The sequence below is a fragment of the Electrophorus electricus genome, chromosome 17 (genome assembly GCF_041902795.1).
Source record: "Electrophorus electricus isolate QZ-2024a chromosome 17, ASM4190279v1, whole genome shotgun sequence".
Lineage (NCBI taxonomy): Eukaryota > Metazoa > Chordata > Actinopteri > Gymnotiformes > Gymnotidae > Electrophorus > Electrophorus electricus.
The window spans coordinates 20,752,878-20,762,813 of record NC_137513.1 but is presented as its reverse complement, the minus strand read 5'-3'; the positions used below and the strand labels follow the sequence as shown (position 1 = coordinate 20,762,813).

At 36.8% G+C, this 9,936-nt stretch overlaps 1 protein-coding gene across 1 annotated transcript; it reads left to right on the top strand.

Annotated features, from left to right (window-relative positions):
* LOC118242563 (olfactory receptor 1M1-like) lies at positions 1 to 1,861 on the top strand. The gene has a single exon (XM_081700470.1). It carries the CDS (start codon positions 182 to 184, stop codon positions 1,124 to 1,126), a length of 945 nt encoding a protein of 314 aa, XP_081556596.1. The 5' UTR covers positions 1 to 181; the 3' UTR covers positions 1,127 to 1,861.
* Positions 1,862 to 9,936: the final 8,075 nt, after the last annotated feature.

The following is a 9,936-nucleotide window of genomic DNA, read 5'->3' as shown; positions in this document are numbered from 1 at the left end:
TTTGCAAATTTGTTTTAAAGAAATGCATACATTTCTTTTATTGCTTTCAATATTGGATGAATTGAAAGACATGGGCACTTTTTAGATTTTTTTGTGCATTACACTGCACTGGATCACATTATAGAGAGTAGAGAGGGCTAATCACATAGAAGTTGTAATTGTTATAGGGAAAAGAAACACAATGTCATTTCAAAATATTTCTACAGGAAGCATTACTGAATTTGTAATTGGAGGATTTGACACCGTGCAAAGACCTTTAGCTGTTGGTGTTGTGCTGCTGATAATGTACATTCTTGTTATGACTGCAAACTTTGCAAACATATATTTCATTATATTAGATAAACGTCTGCACCAGCCAATGTACCTTTTTATCTGCAATTTAGCATTTGTAGATATGCTTTACTGTACAAGTTCATGTCCAACTATGATAGGTGTTCTTGTAGTTGGCTGTAAAACCATATCCTATGTGCCTTGCATTTTTCAGATGTTTGTTTTCCATTTGTGTGGCATCATGGAGACGTTTGCTATTGCTGTTATGGCTTTTGATCGTTTTATTGCAATAGGAAGCCCTTTACGATATAGGTCTATACTAACCAATTTTCGTTGTGTTTTAATCACTGTTTTACTGTGGATGGTGGCTTGTGCTGTTTTGAGTATAATTCCTGTCACTATTCTTCCTTTACCATTATGTCAGTCAACTCTGAAATATGTCTTTTGTGACTATCCGGCTATTGTTAGGGCAAGTTGTGTGGATCCTAATCCATATTTCAACACAATATCTGTCGTATCCTTCTTTATCATTTTTGTAACCTTTGGGTTCATCTGCTTTTCCTATCTAAAGATAGTTATTGTTGTTGTAAAAATGTCCTCAATGAGTGACAAGAAAAAAGTGTTCAATACTTGCTTTAGTCACTTGATAGTTATAGTCTGCTACTATGCTCCTACATTTATACTTATTGTCTTGACCAGAATTGGTGTAGTTTTATCACTGGAAGAACGGCATGGGTTGATGGTTGGGTCCATTCTTGGACCTTCTTTAGTAAATCCTTTTATATATTGTCTTAGGACCAAGGAGATCAGAAACAAAGTGTTGAGAATTCTCTCAAAAGTTGAACCAGCATTTTGAAGAAAGCAAACATATAAGATGTAGATTAAAGTGGTTTGTTTCTTCCTATATGTTTTAAGCTTATCAGCAAAACGTGGCTTCAAGCTTTGAGCAGCGAGGATCCTTGTTTGATACAATTAATTTGTTATAATTGGAATAAAATACATTTACTAACATAATTCATCAAACTAGTCAAACTTGCTTTCTCCAGGTGAAACAATTAATTTTATAGGACTGTGGGGCACAGGTTATTTGCATGGAAGTGTTATAAGGGTGTAAGAGGTGACTTTAAAATCAGTATGTTGATGTCTGTTTATATAGGAAAATTCATTGATGAAAATAATGATTACAATTATTGACAAGATTTCTGATCATGTCATCTGATTACAACATAAAACAATTATACAGGGACAGAAATAATAATCAAAATGTATTTAGCATTTAAAACTATCCAAATGTTTTCAGCATTTATGTTGTATAATTTATGTTGAAACTTAATTGTGTCAAATCTAAAATGCTACATGTATGTAAAATATATGTGGTTTGGACATTTATGTGATGCAATACATCTAAACTTGTTTGTGAATAATAGGAGCAATTATGCTAGTGGTAGGAGTAGAAATGAAAACTCTCAAATAAATCAGCTGATTTTCTTCCTTTGAACGTTTTATATACTTAACCCTTAGTTACAAGACTACATGTAGAGAAAATTATTTGCTAATTAGATTAATAAGACACAGTCACTTTATGCTTAGTATAAAAATTATTTGTATAAACATTTATACATACAGGCACATATTAAAGGGAAAAAAACCCAAATAACAACACAAAGTCTCTTTTTAAGGTGTTAGGCAACCTTAAGTGTCCCGAATGGCTTAATTGTATCTTGACGTGGTTTTGGAAAGTTCTAAATAAAACATTAGTCCAAAACCTCCCATGTGTTGAGATCTAGTGATACCAAAAGCTATAGCATATGAATTAAATATTTTTATAGCGATCAAAGCATTTAGTAACCCCCCTTGGCCTGTGAATGGTGATAGTCATCTTGGAAGAAATCAGTCCAATCAGGACCAAAGGTTTCCAGCACAGGGCAAAGCTTATCAGTCTAAATAACTGTGTATTGATATGCATTGATTTCCCTTGTCTAAGTTTTAAGGGAACTAGTTAATCCAAATAATTCCAGCAAATACACTGCCCATCCCCCAACAAGTACCTGTACTAAGAACATGGTGATTGATGACTCATCTGGTCATGCCATATCATATTTTTCCCACACATTTGTAGATTAGTGGCAATGTTACCACTGAGCTCCCAAAAGTGCATTCATTTCACAGACACTGTTATCAAATGTGAATTACATTTATGATATAATCCACCATGAACAAATGATGGTAAAGGACCTTGCCCAGGGGCCCAACAGTGAGAACTCAGCAGTGATGGGGATTGAACTGGCCATCCTACAATTACAAGTCAATACCTTAACCACTAGGCTACCACTGCAACCCAGACACAAGCTCCTTACCTGTGCAGTTTTCAACAGTCTGCTTGTGCTGTCAAGGTCTGATCATGTGCTGTATTGACATTCTCAGTCACCTGAAGAAGTTACTCTTTTGTTTTATGTTACATATCACACAAATACATGAACACCTTATTTCTAATGTATTTGTCATAGATCTATATGCAAATATCTCTATATCTCTTTAGTTTGTTTCTATGTCAACACTAGTCATATGAGTAGTCCTTATGACTGAAGAATGAACCCTCTTTCAAAGTCACTTGAATCATTTGCGATACCTTCCTTGATTCTGATGCATGCCAATATATAAACTGTATGGTGCAGCACACCTTTCTGGAAACAAATGCACTCTTTGCCAACTTATTTATTCAAGTGTTTCTTTAAATTTTTCATGTGACTATATATTAAAATCACAATAACTGAAAGATACTTTAAAATGAGGACACTTATGAAAGAGGCAAATTCACAGCATTAAGCGCTTCCATGATCCATAAATATGAATATACAACAGTTAGTCCCAACCTTACAATCTGATTGGTTGAGAAGTGTTCTAACCATACTGATATGTATGATAACAGCACAGGTTTTTCACACCATCTTTTCTTTATTTTGTAGAACTGTTGTATAAAAGAAATATGATCTATAGCACTCAATATAGGCTCATGCCCAAACCAAATAACAGCTGTGAAGTTTTTCATGACAACACACTTCCTCCTGTGTTCTGTTGTTTAAATATTACAATTATGTAAAGGTATGGCAGAAAAAGGTATAATTTATTTGAAAGAAAGTGACAGTGTGTAATGGTTTGTTAGCTATTTTAGTCATTAGTTATGGGAAGTAATATGAATAAAATTTAACTGAATTTAAATTTTGTAAATATATTTTATTCTTATGGCCAAGACTAAATCAAAAATGGGTGGCAAACCTAACAAAAAATCAAAAGAGTCATTTTTTAGTATAAATGTTAAATGTAATTGCATTAATTTGTATGTCATGGGAACACATACAATGTAGGGGCATTGTAAAAGTCACATGTCTGATTAACCAATGAGCTTCTTCATTAAACATTGCTGATCTGTATAAAGATGGACTCAACAGCTTTCTTCCAAATTAGATAAAGCATTAGGTCTACTGAAAGATAGATAGATTAAACACTGCACAGACACTTGTTCAGTAATTATTGCTTATTTGACATTAGAGTTTTATTGACTTTTAGAAAAGCATGTATTAATTTATTCAATTTTAATTACTAGAACATTGCTAGTGAAGGTAAAACATCATGTCATTTCAAAATATTTCTAGAAAAGCAATCACCGAATTTGTCTTTGGTGGGTTTGACACTGTGCAAAGTCCAGTGGCTGTTGGTGTTATTTTGCTCATACTGTATATTCTTGTTATAACTGTTAACATTGCAACAATTTGCTTAAGCAGCTTTACAGGATGAGGCTGTCAGAGTTCCACCTGGCCACTGGGACACAATATTTATAACAGTTCACATTACATATCAATTTCATGTTGACTGAATGATAGTTCTTTTTATTTATATATGCAAATATATTATTAAATTATTATTAGGTGCATCATTAGGTGCTTTGAATTGAAGGCATACACAGTCGATAGCCCCATTGATGTTTGGGAAATTTGTAAAGAAATCCTGTTTAACCTCCAGCATGCTGTAGGGGAATTTGATACAGTGAGACATTAGATGAATTGTGCCATCTAGAACCCAGGTATGATGTGAATCACTGATGGCTGAGAAATTCCTGATCTGTCCGCAATCTCCCACTGGACCATTCCAGTAGCTAAGAAGCTACTGGACAGCAAGTGTACAGATACAGGAATAGCATCGGATATACTGGACTCCCTTCTCAAAGCTGCCTCTAAAATGTTGCATAAATGCGAAAGAATGAATCTTGGTAGCTGAAAGTGACTAAGCAGCCAATCATCCCTGCCAGCCAATAAATCTGGATGATCTTTAGACATGTTCTCTTCCAGAGCTCTGTCTGCGACATCCAGCAACAGCTGATCAACCATTTCCACAGTTATTGATCTAAATTATTATACTGAAAAAAATCCAGATTAATTAACTAATTACTTAGCCACATGTCAAACCAAATATTTTATATTATAGCAGATAATTGCCCTGTACAGGCTATTGAAAGTAGCTGCAAATAACAGGCTGTATTAGGGTAACAGTGCTTACTGAGTATTTCATGTAATTTTTTGATGCATTATTTAAAAATGCAGTGTCAAATGTCAAATGTTATGCTCACTTATGGAGCATATGTAAAATTTGTTTGTGTGTGTGAATATTTTAAGTTCACAAAGACTTTTATAAATGTGAGCATTTTAAGTTTACGAACCAAGAAACAAATGTAAATTTGAAGGAGCAGATGTAAATTTGTTTGTGTTTATGAACATTTTGTTTACACACACTTTAATGAATGTGAGCATTTTATGTTTACGAACACTTTCATGAACACTTTAATGAACACTTTAATAAATGTGAGCATGGAGAAATAGTTTATGAACAATGTACATGCAAATTCATTCTGCTCATGTTTCATGAATGAGAGCCATTCTTTGTTTGTGCTACCATATGGTTATTGCTATAGCAATGGATATATTATTATATATTATTATATACATTATTAATCACATTAATTACTGTGTACTTAGGTTTTTGTACATTATATTTCATTATACTGATTATTATCTGAACCTTTATGTTTCATGAGCTCATGTCTTTCAGGATCAATAGTGAGTGCAGTGTCAGCCAAGGACCCAGATGAGGGAAAGAATGGACAATTAAAATTTTCATTGCATGGACAGTATGTCCACCTCTTCACCATCAGCCTTGACACAGGAACTGTGTACACTAGGGAGGCCCTTAGAAGAACAAGTGACATCACAGTCAATGTTCGTGTGCAAGATGGGGGAGCCTTCCCCAAAACAGACACCACCACCTTGACAGTGCGATTTCAGAATGCTTCAAACTTCCCCAGTGTTACAATGCATGTACATAAGTATTCACTCTATGAGGATACACAGCCTGGGACTCTGGTCGCTGTAGCTTCAGCAGAGACATACAGAACCAGACCTGTGTTTTTCTATCTGGCATCTGAAGACACTGGAGAAGTATTTGAGCTGCATCCAAGGACTGGTGACATGAATGTGAAAGGATCTTTGGATTTTGAGACCAACACAGAGTTCCATATTGTAGTTGAGGCTAGAGACTCACGTCTCCCACCTTTTTCCACTTATGTGGAAATTTATTTGAATGTCAGTGATGTGAATGATAACCCACCTGTATTCACTCAAGAGGAGTATAGGTGCGAGGTGTCTGAGAACATTCCTGCAAGCTGGGTCTGTGACGTGTTAGCTACAGATGCTGACTCTGCATTATACGGACAAGTACAATATATCATTTTGTCTGGGAACATTGATGGTACATTTATAATTGACAAAACTCATGGCACTCTTACAACAACAAAGAGCTTAGACAGAGAGGACATACCAGAGTACAGGCTTACTATTAAAGCCACAGATACAGATGACAGTGGCCATACTTCCACCGCAGTGGTCAGTGTAATTGTTTTGGACACAAATGACCATGCACCGCACTTCTCACAGATTTTCTTCACAAAAATTCCAGAGGATGCACCTGTTGGCTTTTCGGTCCTTCAGATTACTGCTTTGGATGAAGACATTGGTAATAATGCGATCATTTCATATAACATTCTGCACCAAAATGAGTCGATTCCTTTTAATATTGATATTCCTTTTAATATTGATAAAAATAGTGGATATATAATATTGATGGGTGCATTGGATAGAGAGCAGCAAGAACATTATATTATCAGGGTAAATGCTAATGATTCATCTTGGAGCATCAGCACAGATGTCACCATAGACATTACAGATATCAATGACAACAGACCAGTTTTTTCTCAGACAATATACTCTGTGATCAGCCCGGAGACAAAAGTTCAGGAAATTTTCCTCTTACAAGTTCAAGCCATGGACAGGGATCTTGGACAAAATGCACAAATCCTCTACTTCATAGACCCATCAAGTGAGAGGTTCATTGTAAATGCATCAACTGGAGACATTTCAACAAAATAGCCAATCACTCTCTATGAGTCTGAAACTCAGATCTTTAATATCACTGTTGTAGCAGTTGACTGTGGCACTCCCCCTTTCAACAGCTCAGTCAATGTCATAGTGATGTTTGTTCGGTACAATCATTTTCCACCCACTTTTTTACCCTTCAGGACTCTTTTGTCAGTCCCTTTTACCTTGCCTGTAGGAACAGAGCTTCTCACATTAACAGCAGTAGATGAAGATTTTCCAGCAAAGACTAACAATGTTGAATACTTCATCAGTGGAGGAAATGCATCACGTTACTTTGGGATAGAACCCCACAGTGGGAGGGTGTGGTTAAACAGAACTTTGAGGCAAAGTTTCAACAGTAGCTTAAGTCTTATAGTTACAGCAAAAGACAAAGGCTTACCTCCTCTTTCATCCCAGACTGACATTTATTTTGAAGTAACACTGGAAAATTTATTTACCCCACATTTTTCAGAAAATCATGTTACATTCTCAGTCCCTGAAGATCTACCGCTGGGCTCAGTCATTGGGAAAGTTCAAGCCAGAGATGAAGACGATGGTGTAAATGGATTAGTTTCATACTCTTTTGAAAATGGAAATGGGAATGGATTGTTTTCCATAGGGCTTTTGTCAGGATTAATCAAGATAGTCAATCCCCTTGACTTCGAGAAGGTTGCAAATGATCAATTTCTTATCATTGCTAAGGATGGAGGTTGGTATTCTAAAACTGGGAAAATCATAGTCACAATAAACATTACAGATGTCAATGATAACCCACCAGTCTTTACATCCACTGAATACCTGGGCTTTATTTTTGAAAACTCTGTGATTGGATCAACAGTAATTCAGATAAGAGCCACTGAGGACTCTGGAAGTCATGCTCAGATAATATATCAGCTACTGTCTGGACATACAGAGTCCTTCTCTTTGGATTCCAGAAATGGCACCATTACCACTCTGGAAATATTTGATTTTGAGCAACAGCAGAGTTTTGAACTTACTGTCAAGGCCTCTAATCCAGATAATCAGTATTTATATGACATAGCACATGTTCACATTCAAGTTACAGATGTCAACGAATACATACCTTCTTTTCAGAGACATCTTTATAACTTTTCTGTGCTTGAGACTGTACCTCTACAAACTGAGATTGGACAGGTTGTGGCTATAGACCATGATCTTGGGTGTAATGGCCAGAAGCTTTACTTAATTTTTGGTCAAGGTAAAAAGGCAGGCTTTGTAGTTGATGAAAGCAGTGGGAAAATATATACTTCCAAGGATTTGAAAAATCAGGGGCAGAATCATGCAGTGCTCCACATTCTTGCCACAAACAGAGGAAGCATTACTGGCTTCAATGCTGATGAAGCTCTTGTTCACATACATGTAATCGATAAAAATGATCCTCCAGAATTTGGATCTGTTTTCTACACAGCAGCTGTACGCGAAGATACCTCAGTTGGGACCTCTGTATTCAAAGTGAGTGCTTTGGACCAGGATGTAGTATTAAAATGGAGCAGGTTCTCCTATGACATTGAAGGTGGAAATGAAAATGAATCATTCACTATTGATCCTATCAGTGGGACTATTAGAGTAAACCATCAGCTGGACAGAGAGCTATGGTCTCTTTATAACCTCACAGTCACTGCCACTGATGAAGGCTCTCCTCCTGTAACAGGCAGTACCATTATAGCTATTACCATCATTGACATAAATGATAATGCCCCTAAGCTTACATCCACAGAGGGCTATGTTAGGGAAAACCAGCCTCATGGCACATTAGTGGCCACACTGACAGTCACAGATGATGATCTCCCTCCAAACCAAGGCCCATTTACCTACTGGCTAATGAGGCCTGCCACGGGAAACAGTTTTACCCTCACATCTGATGGGGTTCTCTTCACTTCAAGACCACTTGTTCGTGAACGCAACCCTCTTTTCTATGTACATATGGTAATCCAAGATGCTGGTGAGCCTCCCTTGTCCTCCACAACTGTGTTTCATGTTAAAGTTTTAGATGAAAATGACAATCCACCAGTACAAAGAAACATCAATATTTTGGTCAAGTATTATGGCAATTCCTTCAATGGAGGGCAGATTGGTAATGTGAAACCAGACAATCTGGATGAATCGAATGTGTTCAATTGCAGTCTCATAAGCGGATCTGTGAGAATGTTTAGTTTTTCCTTTGGTATGTGTGACCTGTGGTCCTTTCCATTTCAAGGCGAGGCAACATACAATATCATTGTAGAAGCAAGTGACCAATTCCATCCACCAGTAAAAACAGCATCTATGTGAATTACAAAGGCTTCACTAATTTGTCATTGGACAACTGTATCTTGTTCTATGTGCCTGTGTCAACTCCTGAGGACTTTTTGTCATTGAAGTATCTGAAGTTTGTCAAAGCACTTGATATCCTCTTTAATCTACAAGCATCTAAAACTCACGTATTTGGAATGAGGTTACAAGGAGATGAAATGCTTCTTCTAGCAGCAGTGAAAAGTTACAATGGACTATACCTGACTGGAGAAATGGCGAGTGTCATCTCGAGCATGCATAAGAAATTACTTGAAGCACAGAGCAATGTTAGCATCTCTCACATCACCAGTGACCCTTGCTCACTCAAACCCTGCAAAAATGGTACTACTTGCAGCAAAAACATCCACATCAATCAGGATGTCACTGTGTTGGAGAGCTCGCGTCTTATATTCGTCTCCCCGCATTATGCTGAAGTGTATAACTGTACCTGCCTGATCGGATTCACTGGAACTAAGTGTGAGTCTGACATAGATGAATGTATAGAGAACCCTTGTGAAAATGGGGGAACCTGCTATAACAGCCCTGGAGGATTTTTCTGCCATTGTACGGAGGGTTTCTCAGGGCTTCGTTGCTCCACTGTTGATAACGAGTGTCAGACAGTAGTGTGTTCCAATGGTGGGACATGCTGGAACATTCAAGGAGGATTCTTCTGTGACTGCAGACCTGGTTATGAAGGTAAGTCAGTCTGTGTCTGGCTTTTTTTAGTCAAAAGTTGTTTTTTTTTAAAGCATAAAGGCGTCACAGGTTATTTAATTGTCTCTTTGAATTTTTTTAGGAAGATTTTGCGACTTCATCATAGATCATTGTGCGTCATCTCCTTGTCATGTAGGCAACTGCTCAAACTTCTTAACTGGATACACTTGTCATTGTCCATTTGGTAAGATGTACC

Bases quoted from the DNA above. Each gene is read 5' to 3' on its own strand.
- LOC118242563 (XM_081700470.1), top strand. From the start codon at position 182: ATGTCATTTCAAAATATTTCTACAGGAAGCATTACTGAATTTGTAATT.